Source organism: Eubalaena glacialis, chromosome X (genome assembly GCF_028564815.1).
Source record: "Eubalaena glacialis isolate mEubGla1 chromosome X, mEubGla1.1.hap2.+ XY, whole genome shotgun sequence".
Taxonomy (NCBI): Eukaryota; Metazoa; Chordata; class Mammalia; order Artiodactyla; family Balaenidae; genus Eubalaena; species Eubalaena glacialis.
This window is the reverse complement of record NC_083736.1, coordinates 70,097,860-70,123,326: the sequence shown is the minus strand read 5'-3', so window position 1 is coordinate 70,123,326 and position 25,467 is coordinate 70,097,860. Positions and strand designations below refer to the sequence as shown.

General features: G+C 35.9%; 1 protein-coding gene across 7 annotated transcripts in view; it reads left to right on the top strand.

The window, feature by feature from the left end:
* ATRX (ATRX chromatin remodeler) overlaps nucleotides 1-25,467 on the top strand; it is a 226,093-nt gene that overhangs the window by 83,493 nt on the left and 117,133 nt on the right. For all 7 annotated transcript variants that reach the window (XM_061179480.1, XM_061179477.1, XM_061179476.1 and 4 more), the window contains 3 exons: nucleotides 14,105-14,238; nucleotides 14,694-14,870; nucleotides 20,128-20,221. In XM_061179480.1, coding sequence (XP_061035463.1) covers nucleotides 14,105-14,238; nucleotides 14,694-14,870; nucleotides 20,128-20,221 — 405 coding nt within the window. The remainder of the gene's footprint in view (nucleotides 1-14,104; nucleotides 14,239-14,693; nucleotides 14,871-20,127; nucleotides 20,222-25,467) is intronic.

Sequence of the window (25,467 nt, the reverse complement as noted above, 5' to 3'; positions counted from 1 at the left end):
GACAGACTCTAGGTCCATCCACCTCACTACAAATAACTCAATTTCATTTCTTTTTATGGCTGAGTAATATTCCATTGTATATATGTGCCACATCTTCTTTATCCATTCATCCGATGATAGACACTTAGGTTGCTTCCACGTCCTGGCTATTGTAAATAGAGCTGCAATGAACATTTTGGTACATGACTCTTTTTGAATTGTGGTTTTCTCAGGGTATATGCCCAGTAGTGGGATTGCTGGGTCGTATGGTAGTTCTATTTTTAGTTTTTTAAGGAACCTCCATACTGTTCTCCATAGTGGCTGTATCAATTTACATTCCCACCAACAGTGCAAAAGTGTTCCCTTTTCTCCACACCCTCTCCAGCATTTATTGTTTCTAGATTTTTTGATGATGGCCATTCTGACTGGTGTGAGATGATATCTCATTGTAGTTTTGATTTGCATTTCTCTAATGATTAATGATGTTGAGCATTCTTTCATGTGTTTGTTGGCAATCTGTATATCTTCTTTGGAGAAATGTCTATTTAGGTCTTCTGCCCATTTTTGGATTGGGTTGTTTGTTTTTTGTTATTGAGCTGCATGAGCTGCTTGTAAATCTTGGAGATTAATCCTTTGTCAGTTGCTTCATTTGCAAATATTTTCTCCCACTCTGAGGGTTGTCTTTTGGTCTTGTTTATGGTTTCCTTTGCTGTGCAAAAGCTTTTAAGTTTCATTAGGTCCCATTTGTTTATTTTTGTTTTTATTTCCATTTCTCTAGGAGCTGGGTCAAAAAGGATCTTGCTGTGATTTATGTCATAGAGTGTTCTGCCTATGTTTTCCTCTAAGAGTTGGATAGTGTCTGGCCTTACATTTAAGTCTTTAATCCATTTTGAGTTTATTTTTGTGTATGGTGTCAGGGAGTGTTCTAATTTCGTACTTTTCCATGTAGCTGTCCAGTTTTCCCAGCACCACTTATTGAAGAGGCTTTCTTTTCTCCACTGTATATGCTTGCCTCCTTTATCAAAGATAATGTGACCATATGTGCGTGGGTTTATCTCTGGGCTTTCTATCCTGTTCCCTTTATCTATATTTCTGTTTTTGTGCCAGTACCATACTGTCTTGATTACTGTAGCTTTGTAGTATAGTCTGAAGTCAGGGAGCCTGATTCCTCCAGCTCCATTTTTCGTTCTCAAGATTGCTTTGGCTATTCGGGGTCTTTTGTGTTTCCATACAAATTGTGAAATTTTTTTTTCTAGTTCTGTGAAAAATGCCAGTGGTAGTTTGATAGGGATTGCATTGAATCTGTAGATTACTTTGGGTAGTAGAGTCATTTTCACAATGTTGATTCTTCCAATCCAAGAACATGGTATATCTCTCCTTCTATTTGTATCATCTTTAATTTCTTTCATCAGTGTCTTATAATGTTCTGCATACAGGTCTTTTGTCTCCTTAGGTAGGTTTATTCCTAGATATTTTATTCTTTTTGTTGCAATGGTAAATGGGAGTGTTTTCTTAATTTCATTTCAGATTTTTCATCATTAGTGTATAGGAGTGCCAGAGATTTCTGTGCATTAATTTTGTACCCTGCTACTTTACCAAATTCATTGATTAGCTCTAGTAGTTTTCTGGTGGCATCTTGAGGATTCTCTATGTATAGTATCATGTCATCTGCAAACAGTGACAGCTTTACTTCTTCTTTTCTGATTTGGATTCCTTTTATTTGTTTTTCTTCTCTGATTGCTGTGGCTAAAAATTCCAAAACTATGTTGAATAATAGTGGTGAGAGTGGGCAACCTTGTCTAGTTCCTGATCTTACTGGAAATGGTTTCAGTTTTTCACCATTGAGGACAATGTTGGCTGTGGTTTTGTCATATATGGCCTCTATTATGTTGAGGAAAGTTCCCTCTATGCCTACTTTCTGGAGGGTTTTTATCATAAATGGGTGTTGAATTTTGTCGAAAGCTTTCTCTGCATCTATTGAGATGATCATATGGTTTTTCTCCTTCAATTTGTTAATATGGTGTATCACGTTGTTTGATTTGTGTGTATTGAAGAATCCTTGCATTCCTGGAATAAACCCCACTTGATCATGGTGTATGATCCTTTTAATGTGCTGCTGGATTCTGTTTGCTAGTATTTTGTTGAGGATTTTTGCATCTATGTTCATCAGTGATATTGGCCTGTAGTTTTCTTTCTTTGTGACATCTTTGTCTGAGTTTGGTATCAGGGTGATGGTGGCCTCGTAGAATGAGTTGGGGAGTGTTCCTCTCTCTGCAATATTTTGGAAGAGTTTGAGAAGGATAGGTGTTAGCTCTTCTCTAAATGTTTGATAGAATTCGCCTGTGAAGACATCTGGTCCTGGACTTTTGTTTGTTGGAAGATTTTTAATCACAGTTTCAATTTCAGTGCTTGTGATTGGTCTGTTCATATTTTCTATTTCTTCCTGGTTCAGTCTCGGCAGGTTGTGCATTTCTAAGAATTTGTCCATTTCTTCCAAGTTGTCCATTTTATTGGCATAGAGTTGCTAGTAGTAATCTCTCATGATCGTTTGTATTTCTGCAGTGTCAGTGGTTACTTCTCCTTTTTCATTTCTAATTCTATTGATTTGAGTCTTCTCCCTTTTTTTCTTGATGAGTCTGGCTAATGGTTTATCAATTTTGTTTATCTTCTCAAAGAACCAGCTTTTAGTTTTATTGATCTTTGCTGTCGTTTCCTTCATTTCTTTTTCATTTATTTCTGATCTGATCTTTATGATTTCTTTCCTTCTGCTAACTTTGGGGTTTTTTTGTTCTTCTTTCTCTGATTGCTTAGGTGCAAGGTTAGCTTGTTTATTTGAGATGTTTCCTGTTTCTTAAGGTAGGATTGTATTGCTATAAACTTCCCTCTTAGAACTGCTTTTGCTGCATCCCATAGGTTTTGGGTTGTCGTGTCTCCATTGTCATTTGTTTCTAGGTATTTTTTGATTTCCCCTTTGATTTCTTCAGTGATCACTTGGTTATTAAGTAGTGTATTGTGTAGCCTCCATGTGTTTGTATTTTTTACAGATCTTTTCCTGTAATTGATATCTAGTCTCATAGCGTTGTGTTCGGAAAAGATACTTGATACAATTTCAATTTTCTTAAATTTACCAAGGCTTGATTTGTGACCGAAGATATGATCTATCCTGGAGAATGTTCAATGAGCACTTGAGAAAAATGTGTATTCTGTTGTTTTTGGGTGGAATGTCCATAAATATCAATTAAGTCCATCTTGTTTAATGTATCATTTAAAGCTTGTGTTTCCTTATTTATTTTCATTTTGGATGATCTGTCCATTGATGAAAGTGGGGTGTTAAAGTCCCCTACTATGATTGTGTTACTGTCGATTTCCCCTTTTATGGCTGTTAGTATTTGCCTTATGTATTGAGGTGCTCCTATGTTGGGTGCATAAATATTTACAATTGTTATATCTTCTTCTTGGATCGATCCCTTGATCATTATGTAGTGTCCTTCTTTGTCTCTTATAATAGTCTTTATTTTAAAGTGTATTTTGTCTGATACGAGAACTGCTACTCCAGCTTTCTTTTGATTTCCATTTGCATGTAATATCTTTTTCCATCCCCTCACTTTCAGTCTGTATGTGTCCCTAGGTCTGAAGTGGGTGTCTTGTAGACAGCATATATACGGGTCTTGTTTTTGTATCCATTCAGCCAGTCTGTGTCTTTTGGTGGGAGCATTTAATCCATTTACATTTAAGGTAATTATCGATATGTATGTTCCTATTCCCATTTTCCTAAATGTTTTGGGTTTGTTATTGTAGGTGTTTTCCTTCTCTTGTGTTTCTTGCCTAGAGAAGTTCCTTTAGCATTTGTTGTAAAGCTGGTTTGGTGGTGCTGAACTCTCTCAGCTTTTGCTTGTCTGTAAAGGTTTTACTTTCTCCATCAAATCTGAATGAGATCCTTGCTGGGTAGAGTAATGTTGGTTGTAGGTTTTTCTCCTTCATCACTTTAAATATGTCCTGCCACTCCCTTCTGGCTTGCAGAGTTTCTGCTGAAAAATCAGCTGTTAACCTTATGGGGATGCCCTTGTGTGTCATTTGTTGTTTTTCCCTTGCTGCTTTTAATATGTTTTCTTTATATTTAATTTTTGATAGTTTGATTAATATGTGTCTTGGCGTGTTTCTCCTTGGATTTATCCTGTATGGGGCTCTCTGTGCTTCCAGGACTTGATTAACTATTTCCTTTCCCATGTTAGGGAAATTTTCAACTATAATCTCTTCAAATATTTTCTCAGTCCCTTTCTTTTTCTCTTCTTCTTCTGGGACCCCTATAATTTGAATGTTGGTGCGTTTATTGTTGTCTCAGAGGTCTCTGAGACTGTCCTCAGTTCTTTTCATTCTTTTTTCTTTATTCTGCTCTGCAGTAGTTATTTCCACTATTTTATCTTCCAGGTCACTTATCCGTTCTTCTGCCTCAGGTATTCTGCTATGATCCCTTCTAGAGTATTTTTAATTTCATTTATTGTGTTGTTCATCGTTGCTTGTTTCCTCTTTAGTTCTTCTAGGTCCTTGTTAAATGTTTCTTGCATTTTGTCTATTCTATTTCCAAGATTTTGGATCATCTTTACTATCATTATTCTGAATTCTTTTTCAGGTAGACTGCCTATTTCCTCTTCATTTGTTAGGTCTGGTATGTTTTTACCTTGCTCCTTCATCTGCTGTGTGTTCTTCTGTCTTCTCATTTTGCTTATCTTAACTGTGTTTGGGGTCTACTTTTCGCAGGCTGCAGGTTCATAGTTCCCGTTGTTGTTGGTGTCTGTCCCCAGTGGCTAAGCTTGGTTCTGTGCGTTGTGTAGGCTTCCTGGTGGAGGGGACTAGTGCCTGTGTTCTGGTGGATGAGGCTGGATCTTGTCTTTCTGGTGGGCAGGTCCATGTCTGGTGGTGTGTTTTGGGGTGTCTGTGGCCTTATTATGATTTTAGGCAGCCTCTCTGCTAATGGATGGGGTTGTGTTCCTGTCTTGCTAGTTGTTTGGCATAGGGTGTCCAGCACTGTAGCTTGCAGGTCGTTCAGTGAAGCTGGGTCTTGGTGTTGAGATGGAGATCTCTGGGAGATTTTCGCCGTTTGGTATTACGTGGAGCTGGGTGGTCTCTTGTGGACCAGTGTCCTGAAGTTGGCTCTCTCACCTCAGAGGCACAGCCCTGATGCCTGGCTAGAGCACCAAGAGCCTTTCATCCACCCGGCTCAGAATAAAAGGGAGAAAAAATTGAAAGAAAGAAAGAAAGAGGATAAAATAAAATAAAATAAAGATAAAAAATAAAGTTATTAAAATAAAAAATAATTAATAAAAAAATTTTTTTAAGTAAAAAAAAATAAAAAGAAAAAGAAAACGGACGGACAGAACCCTAGGACAAATGGTGAAAGCAAAGCTATAAAGACAAAATCTCACACAGAAGCATACACATATACACTCACAAAAAGAGGAAAAGGGGAAAAAATAATATATCTTGCTCCCAAAGTCCACCTCCTCAATTTGGGATGATTCGTTGTCTATTCAGGTATTCCACAGATGCAGGTACATCAAGTTGATTATGGAGCTTTAATCTGCTGCTTCTGAGGCTGCTGGGAGAAATTTCCCTTTCTCTTTGTTCGCACAGCTCCCGGGGTTCAGCTTCCAGCCCCGCCCGCCCCGACGGGTGAGCAGACAAGCCTCTCGGGCTGGTGAGTGCTGGTCGGCACTGCTCCTCTGTGCGGGAACCTCTCCGCTTTGCCCTCCGCACCCCTGTTGCTGTGCTCTCCTCCGTGGCTCCGATGCTCCCCCGCTCCGCCACCCGCAGTCTCTGCCCGGGAAGGGGCTTCCTAGTGTGTGGAAACCTTTCCTCCTTCACAGCTCCCTCCCACTGGTGCAGGTCCCGTCCCTATTCTTTTGTCTTTGTTTTTTCTTTTTTCTTTTGCCCTACCCAAGTACGTGGGGAGTTTCTTGCCTTTTGGGAGGTCCGAGGTCTTCTGCCAGCATTCAGTGGCTGTTCTATAGGAGCAGTTCCACGTGTAGATGTATTTCTGATGTATCTGTGGGGAGGAAGGTGATCTCTGCATCTTACTATTCCGCCATCTTCTCCTCTCCCCCCCCCCTTTTTTTTTTAAAACTGGCCTGTGAAATCCAAAAGATAGGACTTTTGTACACAGCCAGGACTGATGTACTATTATAAGGTCTCTCCTTCTAACACATCCCTGCTCTATTCTGTCTTCATCTCCACACCGTCCTCCTCTCTCCTCTGATCTAGTAGCACCTGACCTAATCTTCCCTCCACTTCTTAAACTCTACGATTGCTTGTGTGTTCAGGTCAGTTCCTACTGATTACTCTACCTGGACAACTTTTCACCCTGTTAAGACGTACCTTAAATAGTCACCTTCTATTTAACTTCCCTCCACTTTCCAAGACAGTGCTAGGTGAGTCTCCCAGGGTGCTGGCTGAGTCCAGTGTAACATTTCCCCTTTCTCAGCAGGGTGGTCAAGCGTTTAATTTTAATTATAATCCATCTTTTCATGAGAGTTGAAAGAATTTGGTAGAACCAAGATATGTAGGCTAGTTTGTATCCAAAGAAGTTTTGATATTTCTAAAATTGAGGAAGTAATAATTCCCAAAACATATGTACTTATATATGACATATTTACTTATATATGTGTGTGAAAGTTTTACAACAGATTTCACTATTATTTATCTTTTCTGTTTTAAAGTTATAATAGCTTTTGAGGTCATTTAAAGAACTTAGTCATGTCCTGAATATTTTAGTAGGTGTGAATAAATAAGTTTCTGTTATTTTAGTGTACTATTATGTAGTATCATTCATATTTGAATGTAAATGTATGCTGTTGTGAGATAGTGGTCTAACTTGTAATTTCTATTTAATTGCATTTATTTAATAAACTGACAAAAATTATAGGTTGAATAACAGGTGAACTTTTATGATTTTTTGACTGAGCTTGTTAGAAAAAATTAAATAGTAGACTAACTATACTTTCAGTTTTGTATAACTGAGAATTTACTTCAAATTTTATAGCTTAGACTTTATGTACTTTTTGAAAGGGAGAATAATAATATCAAAGTTTGTCAGGTTATTTAAATTATACACGTAATTTTAAAGTCATTTATTCGAATGTGCCATTATGTTAATGTTGCCTTTCAAATACCTGTTAGTTATATATTAAATTGGTTCTTTCATTGAAAGGATATTTAATGTCCTATATTTTAATACCTGTACTGTGAATTAGCCTCAGTCATAAGATGGTTGTGTATTCAAATTCAACAGTGATAGTGTTGAGGATTATTAAACCAGGCTTTTCTTTAGCGGTTGCATACTAAAACAGTCACTGAAGAATCCATTCCTCCCAAAAAAGAATAATTTTCAGAATATTCTTTATTTGTATTTTTTACAGGGCGTGGAAAATATTTAAAACTGAGCTTTTAAGAGGAAAAAACTAGATTGCTAGATTTTTTTCTAAATCAGCATTCTTTTTTTTTTAATCCCAATTTTGTTTAAAAGCTGAGGTTTTTATATGGATACCCTCTCCTGCCACACACATACATATATTTACCTTATAATTGAAAAATGCTTAGTTGGGTCTACTAATACTGCATAATTTTTCTCATAATTTCTCTCTCAGTGGGGCTAAATAATTTTTTTTTCATTGAAGCAAAATTTGATTTGGAGATTGCTTAAAGAAATTACCCATTGTTAATAGAAGTTCTGCTTCATTATTGTGGGACTACACTGTAGCCTTCAAATTTTCCAAGTATTTTATCATTTGGTAATACTTTGCTTTTCAGACTGGAAAACATGCAAATGATTATTTTTTTTCCCTACTAGCTCGGTGTAGGTATTCTTTTGATGCAGGCTCTGAGCTGTTAATCCAGCATATTTTTGGAAGTGATTAATGATTCCTGGATATTGTTCATGCTAATAAAGATATTTGATGATTGTTTACCTGATTTCAGCAAAGATTAATGGCATGAGTATATCTCACGTTCCTTTGACATATGACTTTGGTTTCTATTTTAAACACTTTTCCAAATGTTCATCTTCTATACGTGTCTTTATCTGTTCTCTATACAAATTTGCTAAATCTGGAATAATTTTTTTCTGTGAATTTTTTTTCATGGTGGTCCTATTTGGTTAGCAAAATTGCTTTAGTTCTCCTTTATTGGGCTTGAAAAACAAAGGTAGCATTTTAAATGAGTATTTTACTTGTTTCATGTTTGAGTAAGGGTTTTAAATGTCTGGCAATTTTAAGGTAATTCTTTTTCAATTTACTTTGTCTTTATAGTGCAGGTAAGTATTGTAAGTCAAGTATAATACAGGTGTCTAGCCACTGGATAGGATCTATTTGTAGATATCTAAACTGGTTACAGTTGCCACCAGCTCTCTTTTTTATGCTAGAATTCCCAGCAAGGAAAGAAATATGGTCATTAGTGGTGATCTCTCTGCTTAAGATATAAATATTATGTTCAGCCTTCCGTTCCTGTTCTCTATTCTTTGGTGATATTGTAATGGGACTTTTAGATAATGAGAAAAAGCACCCCCCCCAAAAGGAGAGTTTGGATTTTTCTAGTGTTAGCAAAAAAGGTTTATTTTTCTGACTATATCGTCTTTGTCTTTTACTTTGAATTTTAAAAATAAAATTGAGACACATAAGTCTTTGTTTTTACTTTTCAGGTATAAAAATATTGAACTATTTAGTATGATCTTTAGTATGATCAAATTTTCTAAATTTATATCAATGTTAATAAATTTGTTCTTGTTAAAATTTCCTCTAAAGCTGGCTTAGATTTTTACATAAAATCAGGGAATACACATTTTGTAATTTGAGCCCATGTATAAATTGTTAATAAACTGTGGGTTCTTAATTTCATACAGCTTTTATTTTTCTACTCTTAAGATTTTTTTTAAAAAGTTATTTGATATTAATTTTCAGAAAACAGTGATTTTTTCATTAACTGCAAACATTGTAGAACATGTGACTTAAAAAATAGTTTCATACTGTTGTTCAGCTTTTTGGTTATTTAGTGACTTCATCATTATCTCATGAATAGCACTATCTTTAGGTGCAGATCATTATGCCTTGGTTGTAGTTTTTCATAGAAAGGTTTATATCAAGATACTAATTTTGGGGAATTCCCTGGTGGTCCAGTGGTTAGGACTTCATGCTTCCCCTGCAGGAGGCCCAGGTTTGATCCCGCAAGCTGAGTGGCGCCGTGAAAAAAAAAAGATACTAATTTTGAACCAAGGAGTTAAAAAAACACTAATACAGATTTTGAAGATGAGGAATTCCATTGTAATTCTGTGAATTTTTTTTTTTTGCCGTGCTGTGCGGCATGTGGGATCTTAGTTCCCTGACCAGAGATTGAACCCGTGCCCCCTGCATTGGGAGTGCAGAGTCTTAACCACTGGACCACCAGGGAAGTCCCCGAAATGTTTTATTTTTTATTCTCAACCTGAAGTACGTAACATTTGTTAAAACAAAGCCTCCTTCCCTACTAGAAGAATGTGTGTTCCTCACAAAAAATATTCAACATTTTTTGGACTGTAGTCATTTGAATTGTTTTACATATCAACCTTTTATATATGGTATGATGTTTTAGTACTACATTTACTTAGTTGTTTTTTTTTTATCTCGAAAATTATAATCTTATTCAGAATTCTCTGTTTTAACTATTCTATTGTGATATTGTGCACAGAATGTAAAAGAACAATTTAAAATTTTGTCACTTTTGTGTATGGAAGTGCAGTATTTTGGCCTTCTAAAAATGTATTTTTCATTTAGCAATTTTCTTCAAGCCTGTTTTCAGAACCTCTTAAAAGATAAAGCAGTAGATTGTAGGATGTATTCAAGATGGCCTGTCAGTACATTTTAGAGATGGTGCATACTGGACGAAAGATGTTTAGAACTCTTTCAAAAAAAAATTTTTTTTTAAATCAAAACTTGAATTCTTTCATTTCTAAATCAGTGAAATACAGATAACTTTAAGAATGTGACCTTGGTGTATTGCCCCAAGCACTTATTAGCACAGTAGTAGTGAATGAGTAGAGAATATAGCACTGGCATAGTAAAATTAGTAGCAGATTGGGATTCAGGATCTTAGGTACTACTCCTGGCTTTGCCACTAACTAGCTTTGTTTCTTTGGCCAAGTCATTTCCCCTCTCTAAGCCTGTTTCCTCATCTGTAAAATGACAGAATTGGACTCTAAGATCCCTTCTTCTAGCTCTAACATTTTGTGTTGCTTTTGTAATGACTGTTTCTCTACAATTCCCTGGTGCAAGAGATCTTTCTCTTGATCACTCCTTTCTTAGAAACTCAGTGTTTTGAATTATTGATTTATCTACCAGCAAGAGGCAGTTTACTTTCTTTTCCTGTTTGAGTGCTTAAACAAGAGGCATTACTGATTTCCTTTCTAGATAGGATCAGAATTACTAAAGGCTTTCTTGGCTCTTTCTCTCTCTCTCTCTGATTGCTTGTTTGTCTTTGCATTGTTGGGCTCATTCCTTATTTTATTTTTGCTTTATTTTAGTAGATGAAGGTGGAAGGTGTAATAAGGCATTATCTTATCTTGGTATTCATTATGTGATTTAGAAGACTTAGCTTGTTCGAGTTTTGCGGTTCTTTTATTTATTCTTTCATGCACCAGTTCATTGTTTGTGGGTTTTTACCCTCCCTCCCATATTGTTTTGCTTTCTTCCCCTCTCCCTTCCCTCCCTTTCAGGAAAATGGAGGAGTGGCTCCATTACTTCCGGCTCTGCCCAGGTTTTCTGCCACAAGAGTGGCACAGCCTGTGCCTCTAATGCTTCTGATAGAGTCGTGACTGCTTTGGATGCTACACCTGCCCCAAGATGTAATGTTGAGCATTGAGATTCCAGGGGCAGTACCTTGTTGCTTGGATGATTTTCTCAGAAACGTCCTGGAAAGCTTCAAGAAAGGAGACTTCTGAGCAAACAGAATCAACTAGGGATCATGACTATACATCCATCACATGCATACCAGCACGGGTCCAGCCGAGGCCTCCAAAATGATGCTTTGCCAGCCTCAGCTGGTTCTCAAGTGATGATGTCCTTGAAGTCTCTGTGGCCTGTGACTCAAGAGTTAAGGTAGTGGAGTTTCCCTTAAAGCATCTCACAGCAGGCTTTGTAGATGGGACACATCTCACCTCAACATGTTTGCTGAATACTCAGGTTGAAGGTCAGCCTCAGCCCTTACTTAGGTCCTTCAAATTAAGTTCTAACTTTGAGGTGTCAGCTATGCGATAGGCTAGGTGTGTGATACAGTAGGTCTTTGACATATTGGACATGAGCCATCAGCCATAATTTATGCAAAATAATTTAACTTTATTATTCTTTTTGGGGCTTAATGTATATGGCTATACATTAGGCTTTCCTTTGCTCAAAAGGTGTTAGAGGGCAAATTTAAAACATCTTAGTGAGGTAAAGCTTAGGGAGTCTCTATCACTCTGTATAACTGTCAGTTTGGAGAAAAATGAGCATTCTCTGAAGTTTGTAAATTTTTTTTGCTTCTAAAGTATCTGTGATTGTTCTATATATTATGGTCTTACTGAAGGTTGTTGATAAATCAAGTAATTCTTCATTATGTGGATCTCATTTTATTTTCCATGACTTACGTGATTTTTTTTAGTTGGTATAGAATCTTATTGTTTTATATATTTCATAGTTCTTCTTCATGACAGTCTAGAACTTTAGTATTTGTAGGTTTACATATTTTGACTTTCCGTTTAGTAGACATATTAGGAGTCTAGAGTTTGAAAGAAGAAATATTATGTGGTTTGTTAAAGTTAACAACCAAGTCTTTACAGATTATACGGAATTTAAGACATTTTTTGAACTTGTAAATACAAACTGAAATCAGGTGATTGAACTAAACTTTAGAGTAGCTAAATTAATAATTGTATTTTTGTTGGCCATTATTGTACCACCCAAATGGGTATATAAGATCTTGTAACTGCAAGTAAACTATGTTTTTCTATTTGTAACCTATTATCCAGTGCTTCACATTATATGCACACCCGAGCACACATACACATTTATTCATTCCAAAACAGTGGTTTTACTCAAATTGGCTTGAGAAAGTTCTTCCTTGTTCATGGGAAATGATAATGTGGTGTGTATTAAAGATGATTTTAGAGTTTTTCCAGAAAGATGCTTTTAATAAACTTAAAGAACCACCCTTTATTTTGAAACTGTTTCCTAATTTGTGGAGGGTGTGTTTGTTTATTTTTTATTTTATAAAATGATAAAAGTAAATGGTATTTGGGTTTAAATTTTTTTTCTTGACAAAATGAAAAGTTGGCAACCCTATATTAGTCCCCATTTTAAAAATGTTTACCGTGTGCAACCGAAGTCAGCAAACCACTGATGTAGAAGTTTAAGAGCAACGAAGACTTTATTGCTCAACTCCAGTAGGGTTTTTTTTTAATTTTTAAATTTTTTTGATGTGGACCATTATTAAAGTCTTTTATTGAATTTGTTACATTATTGCTTCTGTTTTATGTTTTGGTTTTTTTGGCCATGAGGCATGTGGGATCTTAGCTCCCCGACCAGGGATCGAACCCGCACCCCCTGCATTGGAAGGTGAAGTCCCAACCACTGGAACACCAGGGAAGTCCCCAACTCCAGTAGGATTTAAATTGGAGTGATCTAATTTTAGCAAGTCAAGTTGGAAACCCTCAGAAAAGCTAACTCATCTGTGGTTTCCTCTTGCAATTGGTAACTCTCTATGTTGTCTAAATATTCCTTATCTATCTGGTTAGGGGGGAAGTACCAAAGGGCATATAATAAGCATTTATGGAAGTTATTAGCTATTTTGTTTGCTTCAGTCTGTTTAGGTGCCTTTGTTATATATCTTTGAGTATAAATAGCAATGAACAATGTATCAAAGTTAAGAAGGCATTAACATGCATTAACATCTCCTACCATTGAATGTATTCTTGATTTAAATGTGAGTGCATGTTAAGAAATAAAAAGAGGAGTTTCAAATCCAAAAATAACAAAAGTTCCATAATTCCAGCTGCAAGTTTTTGACTGAGCTAGAGTCATTCTTGATTGCAGAGTAGATGTTTATCCACATAGAAGTTAGTTCATGGAAAACCAAGAATCATGTCAACTTTTGAGCCTTTCTGTAAGGTATTCCTTTGTTACTGTGATTTATGAATTTATATCAAAAGGTGCAAAACACCTCATCTTGCACAAAAACTGCTTTTATCTTACACTTTCAGATGTCTTCCTTTAGTGCAAACATGGAGATTTTTTAGGAATATATTTTATTTTAACATAAGATGGTATTAAAGAATTATTTTCTCATGCTTTTAGCAGTTGATTTTTTCATTAGCAAATTGGTCTTTGAGGAGCATCTTGAAAAATTTTGATATGTTTGAGGCTAATGCACTATCTACTTCTTTGGAAAGTGGAAACTCATTTATGGTAATTTTTGTTATTTTAACTATGTATGTGGTTAATAGCACTCTTGCTCCTTCTCTGCCCTAGTTTGAATATTATTAGGGATTTTTGATTGCTTCAGTACTTATGTGTTGTATTCTTTCATTTGGTTAGAAGAATTTATGAAGTAAATTGAAATTTAAGGGCCAAAGTATTATCCACTAGTTTGAGGTACTGTTTCACAATAAAGTGGTTTATTACACACTGACTTTCTAAGAATATGTTTTGCTGTTGAATAAATCCTCTCATGTGGAGTTTAGTGTTGGAATGCCATTTGTCTGAATGAATTGATTTACTTTTGTGGGCCTGTCTTGATATTGTAGTTGTTGGATGGTGGCAGCAGAGCAAGTGTAGGATTGGAAAGTTATCCAGCATGAAGTTGGAATTGGTCAAAATAGTTAGTAGAAATGTCCCTGAGATTTTTCACTATATTGCAGAATTGTATAGAACTGGGAGAAAATCAGTGCTAAGAGCATTTTCAAAAATTTTGGTTGGTAGTTTAGGTTAAAATATGGTTTTGATAGACTTTTCTTTATAATAAAAAATCTATTGACACATTTATTTCTATTTTGATACACATAATTCTTTTTGTTTTTAATTTGTTACACTTCACCACCAAATATACAGTTTTTATTGTCTTTTTACTCAAGAATTGCCAAGAAGATGCTTTTAGAAGAAATTAAAGCCAATCTTTCCTCCGATGAGGATGGATCTTCAGATGATGAATCAGAAGAAGGGAAAAAAAGAACTGGAAAACACAATGAAGAAAACCCTGGAGATGAGGGTGAGCTCCCCAAAGAGAAGTATAGGATGTCATAATTATTTGACCAATTCAGGCTTTGAAGACTGTCTGACCATGAAATCTCTTAACACATGCATTTGAAGTTTATTAAAATGTTGAAAACTTTACTACCTTTACTCCGTTTGAATATCTGGTAATAATTGTGCAAGTTTTGTCAGTTACTGCCAATAAACAGATGATTTTTAAAGGAAAATATTTTTTACCTTTTAAAAAAATCTATAAATGTATACTGGTGATATTTAATCAATATTTAATAATAGTAATAGATCAAGTTTGATGTATGAGATAGCCTGTTATCACCAATGCAACCCAGATAAGTACACAGCTCTGATCAGTTCCATAAATCATGATAATTGTCAACAAACAAAATATGTAGTTTTACAACATTTTAAAGGAAAAAAGGCTGAAGGTTTTACTGATTTGTTTTCTCCATTTAGAAGCAAAAAATCAAGTCAATTCTGAATCAGATTCAGATTCTGAAGAATCTAAGAAGCCGAGATACAGACATAGGCTTTTGAGGCACAAGCTGACTGTGAGTGATGGAGAATCTGGAGAAGAAAAAAAGACGAAGCCTAAAGAGCACAAAGAAGCCAAAGGCAGAAATAGAAGGAAGGGTAAGACATTTTAATTCTGATAGCAAGGAACATACTGGTTTTATAAACTAAATATAGTTGTGAAATTTAAGTATATTGGCTCCAACAATTGTCCACCTATATTAGGTGAGTATCAGCACACTGACAACAACTATTCTGAGAGTGAAATAAAGAATTTAGAGTGGGAAGATAACCCAGAAACTTGAGAGATGACACAAAGACTATTTTTGACCTTTAGTAGTCATATACATTTAGATTAAAAAGACAAAGAAATATGACAATAAATAAAATATGCATTAAAGTTATGTAGAAAATATAAGACTGCCTGTAAGTGCAGGAAGAAATAATGAGGAAAGATAGAACATACAATTAATTTGGATAGATTTATGCAAGCTTATATGTAAAACTTTAGCCAGATTAAATTTTTATTACATTAAAAGTCTGAGTCCTTCTGCATTGAGTTACTTACATGTTTCCAGCGTCATGGTAAACATCGAGGATACAAAATGAATAAGGAAATCATTGTCTTATGTGATGGTTTTCAACCTGACTTGCAGATAACTTGGATTTAAAAATATACCTATGGCAGGGCTCCACCCCAAGCCAATTACAGCATAATTGGTGGTGGTGGGACCTATGTATCCATATGTTTTAAGAGCATCTCTGATATGATTTTTATATGTAGCCAGGTTTGGCAGTCATTGGTTTAGTAAGAATTATTAACATTAATATTATAAGAAATTATAGCACCATGAGGGTTGTCTTGTATAACAGAGGTATTGTAAAGTGTGGCACTGAGAGGATTTCTTTAGCTTCTTGGGGGCTAGGGGTTATCACCAGAGAAGACTTCACAAAGATGAAGAGTTTCACCCAGCAGATCAAGTTCTAAATGGGGAGGAGGTAGATGTGTTGTGAAGATTTATAATACAAGCAGGGAAAAAATTTTAAAAGCCTCTGCAAATTGTTTAGCACATGGTGGAGGGGATGCAATTAATGTGGTATAGCTGGAGTATAGGAGGGAGTAGGGAAAGGAACAGCAGGAAATTAGGCTGGGCCAATAAGACAGAGACCAGATACTAGAGACCTTTGTAAGCCTGTGTTTCTCAAACTGAAGTACTTGGCAGTGGACTCATGGGTATATCAGGCTATAGAGTAAACATGGTACATCTCTTTGGTGTGTTCATTTTACTTGAGAGTTGGCGGAGAGCATTCTTATATTAAGTAATCACATATATTGAGCAATTAAATGTGAGGTTTTCCTGAGAATTTCGGCTAACAAGAAGATTAAAGAAAGTTTTTTCTTCTTTGGGGCAGATACTGAAGACTTTACTACCCAATTCCTGTCGGGCAGATTAACTCTTCTTTGCCACTAGGAATAAGAAAGCATTTTTGGAAGTGTCTGAGAAGTATAGTAGGCTCTATAGGATGGAGAGACATTGAAAGGTTTAAAATTTTTTTTTAATTTTAAAAATTATTTTTATATCATAGCTGTATTGAGACATAATTCACAAACCATACAGTTTGCCAGTTTACAGTGTACAATTTGTTTTTAGTGTAGTCACAGAGGAGTGCCACCACTTTTAAAAAAACTTTTTATTTAAGGTATATATACAGAAAAGTGTGCATTTCATAAGTGGATAGCTTGATGAACATGTATGGCACCTCAAGACACAGGACATTCGTTACCAGCACTCAAGAATCACAACTTCAGCACAACCACTCATTTTTTCCATTGAAAGCTTTCAACCAAGGTTGTAATACGTTCAGATTAGTTGCCTGTTATTCTGTGAGACTGAAGGCTTTGAATCCATTTGAAGGATATTGCCATAGTTGGTGTCAAGTGTGGTTGTTCTGGTATATGTGTAATAGTGAGATTAACCAGTGGAGCTGTAATGTTGTGCAAATAGAGGGCTAAGGAAAGAATCTTGGAATCCTGAACATTTAAAGGGCTAAAGAGCAGCAGCTATCCATTAAAGAAGAGGAGGAAGGTACCCCCCCACCCACACATATACTTAATATTTCATGGATATTTTCATGTAAACAAATAAATAATAGTACCTCATTTTGTGAATGCTTTTCTCATAAATTTCTTTGCAGCCTGACTACAAGCCGGTCTTTCAGATTCTATAAAGGAACTGAGTGATTTAGCATGTTACATAACAACATGATTTCCTGTGCATCTTCAACAAAAGGAGAAATATTGATTTTGCCTCTGAGGCTTAGCTCAGGAATATAGAGTCCTTTAGTGGGCCAAATACATTTGAAATGCTTTATTGAAACCCAAGTTTTCTGTGACCTGTGTTTCCATTGTCCTCTTCTGTGGGTAACTTATTACCCAGCTGTTTTTTTTTTTTTTGGTTCGTTTGTGTAGAAGGGAGTAAACTAAAACCCCATCATATTAATTTTTCTAATGTAGGTTATGATTATAGTGATTGATACTACATTTGGAGTTGCATGATTTTCCAAGTTTTGCAAACTCTGGTGTCCCTGTATTGTCTGGAAACTTGATGTTGGGCAAGGGGGAGAAATCAAAAGCTAATAGCTGAATTATAATATTAAATCAAGTGTAGCATGTGGATTTTAATTTTCACCTAAATTTGAAAAAAGTTATAAAAGTTATTTTGGTGATAATTTCAAAAGTGTAGTTATTGCCTTTATAGTAGATGATATTAAAATTGATGTTATTTTTCTCATGCATTATAATGGTATTTAGTTGTGTAGGACAGTGTCCTTATGCTTAAGGGTTAACTGTCATGATATCAGCACTTAATTTCAAATGGTTCAGTGCAAAAAAGGGAGTGTGTATGTTTAGAGAGAGATAAAGCAAATGTGCTAAACTTAACAGTAAGTGAATTTAGGAGAAGGGATACATTCAAAAATTCTTTAAAGCTTTTGGTAGGTTTGAAAATTTTCAAAATAAAATGTTTGATGAAAAATGAATACTAGACTTAAAATTGTATTTATTACAGGATAAGTTTGTGCGTGCATGTGGACACCTGTGTTCTCCCAAATTCCCATTTGCTTAGCAGTTCTTTTTTACTATTGTTTTTTTTTTTTATTGTGGTAAGATATACATAACATAAAATTTTAACCATTTTTAAGTTTTTGAAGTAATTCAGTGGCATTAATATATTCACATTGTTGTGCAACCATCAACACTATCTGCCTCCAGAATTCTTTCATCATCCCAAGCTGAAAATCACTAAACAATAATTCCTCATTCCCCTCTTCTCCCATAGCAAGTCTTTATATTATTTATGCTTGCCTATGTTTTTTTTAGATAGAATAGACCTTTGATTCTGAGGTCAGCTCATGATATTCTAAAAATATTTTATTTTGAAATAATTTTAGATTTATAGAAATGTCACAAAAATAGTGTGGAGTTCCTATATACCCTTCACCCAGCTTCCCTAATTTAATACCTTATACTTATTACAGCACAACAATCAAAACCAGGAAATTAACATTGATGCAATACTATTAGTTCAACCAGGGTTTGACAGACTATACCTGTAGGCTAAATCTGACCTTCTGCCTTTTTTTATAAGTAAAGGTTTATTGGGGCACTGTTATACTTATTCACTTACTGCTTTCATGTGTTTACAGTGGCAAAGTTGAGTAGAGATGAGTGGTTGCAACAGAGACCATATAGCCTACAAAGTTGAAAATACTTACCGTCAGACCTCTGACCTCTGACGTAAACTGTAGATTTTATTTGGTTATCATTATTTTTCCCACTGATGTTCTTTTACCACTTTGGAATCCATTCTAGGATCCCACATTGCATTCAGTTGTCTCCTTAATCTACTCCAATCTGTGACAGTTCCTTTGTCTTTTCTTTTATGACCTTGACGCTTTTGAAGTCTATTATCAGTTATTTTCTAGACTGTCCATCTATATGTATTTGTCTAGTGTTTTCTCATGGTTAGATTTAGGTTATTAGGCATTTTGACAACAGTACCACAATAGTGTTATTGAATCTTTCTCAGTGTATCGTACCAAGGGTGTATGATGACAATATGTCTTATTACTGGTAATGCTAACCTGATTTAAGTTGCTTAAGTTGGTGTCTGCTGGATTTTTCCACTGTAAAAAAAAAACTATTTTTCTGTTCATATTTAATATCTTGTGGGGAGATACTTTGAGACAATGCAAATATCCTGTTTCTCATCATACTTATGCCCACTAATTTTAGCATCCGACTGCCTGAGCAGTTTTTACTGTGATGTATGTTTAAGTGGTGATTTTCAGTTTCTTTCATTACTTCTAGGAAGAGTTGTTTCCCCCTGTTTATTTATTTATTGCATTGCTTATGTTAATATGGACTTATAGATAGATATTTATTTTATTCTATGAATTATAATCCAGTTGTTCATTTTGTTGCTCAGATTGTTCCAGTTTTGCTTATTGGGAGCTTCTCAAGTTGGATCCTGTGTCCTTTGAATATATCCCCATCATTTTTTGAGCACTGCTTTACTTTCTGGCACCACAAGATAGTCCAGGCTCATCTTATATTTTCCCTGCCTGGCTTCCTCTGGTCAGAAAGATATGGGTATTCTCCTGGGGTTTCAGATGCCTGTGTCTTAGTGGCAGTTTTGGTACAGAAAAATAAAATTTTGGAGAGAAAAAATAAAATTGGGAATTCACCTTATATTCTTGTGATATGCAGGGCTCTGCTCCTTTTCCCAGTGCTGTGGCTAGAAATGCAGTCCTCCCAGAGTTTTGCTGTCAGCACCCTCTGCATAGTTTTGGAATTCAGCCGGCCTTCCTGTCAAAACCAGGAAAGAAAGGAGGAAAAAATAAAACACATGACATTCACATCCCTCCACAGTTTTATGGGGATCATTATTCAGGTTTTGATTTCAGTCCCTAGTCTGCCTGCTCTTGTTTCCTTTTCACAGTTCTTAGGTTGTTATTTTATGTATTCTGTCTATAGTTTTTAGTTGTCATAAATGGCAGAGGGTCTGTAATCGCCCTTATTCCACCTTGGCCAGCCTACTTTGCTTGTTTTAAATAACCAGAATTCTTTTTTTGACAGGCAATTTCTCATTTTAATACTTATATTTTAATGTAGAATCATAATTTTATAACCATAGTTGGATTTCACTTGAATTTTTTATAAATACCATTTGTGTCATTAACTGGTCTAATCTATATGACATAATATGTACTACAGATATTATTCTCATAATACTCTAAGTTTTAATGTGAAGTTATTGACAAATTGCATTTCTATTGGGAAGTATTTAATAACTTTTAATATATATTTTTATTCAAGTGAGCAGTGAAGATTCTGAAGATTCTGATTTTCAGGAATCAGGAGTTAGTGAAGAAGTTAGTGAATCTGAAGATGAACAACGGCCGAGAACACGGTAAATATATAGTATTTTCTAAAATTTTAGGAATTAATCTGAATAACCATGCTTCAAATTATTTGTAGAAAGTTCGCTGTTACTAATAAAGTAAAATATTTAACATTTTGATTTGAAACTAATTATTAAAATTATTAATTTAAAAATAGTATGTATAAACATACTATATATACTTGAATTGTATGTTCTAAATTAGGTGGACTTTCAGTGTACAAAAACACTCTTAACTGTAATTTTTCGTTGTTGTGGTGAGAAGTTGTAGTAGGTAAGAGGCTCTGTAGACAAACTACCTCACTCTAACTCCTGGCTTTACTACTTCCTGTTTGTATGAATACTCTGTGCTTCAGTTTCCTCATCTGTAAAATGGGGGATTACATTATTATTTACCTTATTGATTATTGTGGGCATTAAATGAGATGGTGCATGTAAAGGACTTATAATAGTGCCTGTTTGGTAATTAGTAAGTGCTCCGTGAATGCTAATTATTGCTCTTTGTAGTACTACTAGTATTATAGTAATTAAGATGTGTTTGTTCTCTCAATACACATAGCTACTGATCTAGATTACAAGTTATTTAAAATTTTGCTTCCTTCTTAGCATAGTATTTTAGATAATAATAACCATTCTAAGAAATTTTTTATTTCCTCCAGAATAATATGATACTTCTATCAACTTATCAATTGTGTTTGTGTGAGTGTGTATATGTATATCTACATAGCTGTTTGCACTTGTAAATTTTAAAACATTTGAGGTTGTTTTAGATTAATACCAGGTTGTGCCTGGAGTATAGTAACATACTATACTTCAGGGAAATATAAAATAACAATAGGATACAATGAGAATTTTAAAGCACTGAGATGGAATTCACATAACAAAATTCACTATTTTAAAGAGTAGAATACAGGGATTTTTAGAATATTCGCAAAGTTGTGCATCTACTACCACCATCTAATTTCAGAACATTTTCATCATCCCAGAAAGAAATCCTGTACCCCTTAGCTGTCATTTTCCGTTCTTCCTGCTTCTCATCCCCTGGCAAAAACTAATCTATTTGTGTATGGATTTACTTATTCTGAACATTTCATATGAATAGATTCGTAAATATGTGTCTTTTTTATGAATGGATTTTTTCAGTTAGCATAATGTTTTCAGTGTTTATCCAGGGCTGTAGCTTGTTTCAGTACTTTATTCCTTTTTAAAAAATATTTTATTGAAGTATAGTTGATTTACAATGTGTTAATTTCTGCTATGTAGCAAACTGATTCAGTTATACATATTTATATTCTTTTTCATATTATTTTCCATTATGGTTTATCACAGGATATTGAATATAGTTCCCTGTGGAACTTGAATATAGTTCAAGTAGGACCTTGTTGTTTATCCATCCTATATATAATAGTTTGCGTCTACTAATTGCAAACTCCCAGTCCTTCCTTCCTTCACCCCCTCACTCCCCCTTGGCAGCCACAAATCTGTTCTCTACGTCTGTGAGTCTGTTTCTGTTTCATAGATATGTTCATTTGTGTCCTATTCTAGATTCCACATATAAGGGATATCATATGGTATTTGTCTTTCTCTTTCTGACTTACTTCGCTTAGTATGGTAATCTCTAGGTCCATCCAAGTTGCTGCAAATGGCATTATTTCACTTTTTTGATGACTGAGTAATATTCCATTGTGTGTGTGTATGTATGTATGTATGTATATGTGTGTGTGTGTATGTACACACACACACACCACATCTTTATCCATTCATCTGTAGATGGACATTTTAGGTTGTTTCCGTGTCTTGGCTATGGTAAATAGTGCTGCTAGGAACATAGGGGTGCATGTATCTTTTCGAATTATAGTTTTGTCTGGATATATGCCCAGGAGTGGAATTGCTGGATCATATGGTAACTCTAATTTTAGTTTTTTGAGGACACTCCATACTGTTTTCCATAGTGGCTGCACCAATTTACATTCCCACCAACAGTGTAAGAGGGTTCCCTTTTCTGCACACCCTCTCCAGCATTTATTATTTGTGGACTTTTTAATGATGGCCATTCTGAATGGTGTGAGGTGGTACCTCATTGTAGTTTTGATTTGCATTTCTCTAATAATTAGCGATGATGAGCATCTTTTCATGTGCTTTTTGGCCATCTGTATGTCTTCTTTGGAAAAATGTCTATTTCGATCTTCTGCCCATATTTTTGATTGGGATTTTTTGTTGTTGTTATTGTGCTGCATGAGCTATTTGTATATTTTGGAGTTTAATTCCTTGTCGGTCACATTGTTTGCAAATATTTTCTCTCATTCTGTGGGTTATCTTCTCCTTTTGTTTGTGGTTTCCTTCACTATGCAAAAGCTTTTAGGTTTAATTAGATCCCATTTGTTTATTTTGGTTTTATTTTCATTATTCTAGGAGATGGATCTGAAAAGATATTGCTACAAGTTATGTCGAAGAGTGTTCTGCCTATGTTTTTCTCTAAGAGTTTTATAGTATCTGATCTTACATTTAGGTCTTTAATCCATTTTGAGTTTATTTTTGTGTATGGTGTTATAGAATGTTGTAATTTCATTCTTTTACATGTAACTGTCCAGTTTTCCCAGCACCACTTATTGAAGAGATTGTCTTTTCTCCATTGTATATTTTTGCCTCCTTTGTTGTAGATTAATTGACCATAGGTGCATGGGTTTATTTCTGGGCTTTCTATCCTGTTCAAATGATTAATATTTCTGTTTGTGTGCCAGTACCATACTGTTTTGATTACTCTAGCTTTGTAGTATAGTCTGAAGTCAGGGAGCCTGATTCCTCCAGCTTTGTTTTTCTTTCTCAGGATTGCTTTTGCTATTCAGGGTCTTTTGTGGCTCCATACAAGTTAAAAAATTTTTTTTGTTCTAGTTCTGTGAAAAATGACATTGGTAATTTGATAGGGATTGACTTGAATCTGTAGATTGCCTTGGGTAGTACAGTCATTTTGACAATATTGATTCTTCCAATCCAAGAACATGGTATATCTTTCCATCTGTTTTTGTCATTTTTGATTTCTTCTATCAGTGTCTCTTGTGACTTGATGACACTCTTCAGTGTTGTGTTTGGATTGCTTTTTCTTTTTTGTGTGTGTATCTATTGTAGATTTTTGGTTTGCAGTTGCCATGAGGTTTTGATATAGCAGTCCATATATATACAAGATTGTTTTAAGTTGCTGGTCTCTTAATTTCCAGAGCATTTCCAATATCCTGCATTTGTACTCTTCTCACGATTGCTGATTTTGACATCATATTTGTGTGTGGTTGACTTCCTACCTTCACTGTATGTTTGCCTTTACCAGTGAGCTTTTCCATTCATAATTTTCTTGTTTCTAGTTGTGGCCTTTTCTGCCTAGAGAATTTCCTTTAGCATTTGTTATAAAGGTGGGTTTTGTTGTATTGAATTCTCTTAGCTTTTGCTTGTCTGTAAAGCTTTTGATTTCTCTGTTGAATCTGAATGAGAGCCTTGCTGGGTAAAGTATTCTTGGTTGTAGGTTTTACCCTTTCATTACTTTAAATATATCATGCCACCCCCTTCTGACCTGCAGAGTTACTGCTGAAAAATCAGCTGATAACATTATGGGGATTCCCTTGTATGTTTTTTGTTGCTTTTCCCTTTTTGCCTTTAATATTTTCTCTTTGTCTTTAATTTTTGTCAGTTTGATTAATATGTGTCTCGGCATGTTCCTCCTTGGGTTTATCCTGTGTTGGACTCTCTGCACTTCCTGGACTTGAGTGTTTCCTTTCCCACATTAGGGGAATTTTCAGCTCTTATCTCTTCAAATATTTTCTCAGGCCCTTTCTCTCTCTTCTCCTTGTGGGCCCCCTATAATTTGAAAGTTGGTGCATTTAATGTTTTCCCTGAGGTCTCTGAGACTGTCCTCCTTTCTTTTTTTTTTTTTTTTAATTAATTTATTTATTTATTATTTTTGGCTGTGTTGGGTCTTTGTTTCTGTGCGAGGGCTCTCTCTAGTTGTGGCAAGCGGGGGCCACTCTTCATCACGGTGCGCGGGCCTCTCACTGTCATGGCCTCTCTTGTTGCGGAGCACAGGCTCCAGACGCGCAAGCTCAGTAGTTGTGGCTCACGGACCCAGCCGCTCCGTGGCATGTGGGATCTTCCCAGACCAGGGCTCGAACCCGCGTCCCCTGCATTGGCAGGCAGATTCTCAACCACTGCGCCACCAGGGAAGCCCCCTGTCCTCCTTTCTTTTCACTCTTTTTTCTTCATTTTGTTCTGTAGCAATGATTTACAGGAATCTGTCTTCCAGCTTACTTATTCATTCTTCTGCCTTATTCATTCTGCTATTTTTTTAAAAAATTATTTATTTATTTATTTTTGGCTGCATTGGGTCTTCGTTGCTGCACACGGGCTTTCTCTAGTTGCGGTGAGTGGGGGCTACTCTTTGTTGTGGTGCTTGGCCTTCTCATTGCAGTGGCTTCTCTCATTGCGGAGCATGGACTCTAGGGGTCTGGGCTTCAGTAGTTGCAGCGCGTGGGCTCAGTAGCTGTGGCTCGCGGGCTCTAGAGTGCAGGCTCAGTAGTTGTGGCACATGGGCTTAGTTGCTCCGCGGCATGTGGGATCTTCCCAGACCAGGGCTTGAACCCGTGTCCCCTCCATTGGCAGGCGGATTCTTAACCACTGCGCCACCAGGGAAGTCCATATTCTGCTATTGATTACTTCTAGTGTATTTTTCATTTCAGTTATTGTGTTGTTCATCTCTGTTTGCTCGTTCTTTAAATCTCCTAGCTTTTTGTTAAACTTATTTCTTGTGTCTTCTCAATCTGTGCTTCCATTCTTTTTCTGAGATCTTGGATCATCCTTACTATCATTAACTCTGAATTCTTTTTCAGGCAGATTGCCTATCTCCACTTCACTTAGTTGTTCTTCTGGGGTTTTATCTTGTTCCTTCGTCTGGAACATGTTTCTCTGCCATCTCATTTTGTCTATCTGTGTTTGTGTTCTCTGTTCTGCAGACTGCAGGATTGTAGTTTGTCTTGCTTCTGGTGTCTGCCCTTTGGTGGGTGAGGTTGATCCAGGGACTTGTGCAGGCTTCCTGTTGGAAGGGAGTGGTGCCTGCCCACTGGTGGGTGGAGCTGGGTCTTGTCCCTCTGATGGGCAGGGCCATGTCAAGGGGTGTGTTTAGAGTCGGCTGTGGGCTCAGGGGGACTTTAGGCAGCCTATCTGCTGATGGGTGGGGCTGTGTTCCCACTCTGTTGTTTGTTTGGCCTGAGGCA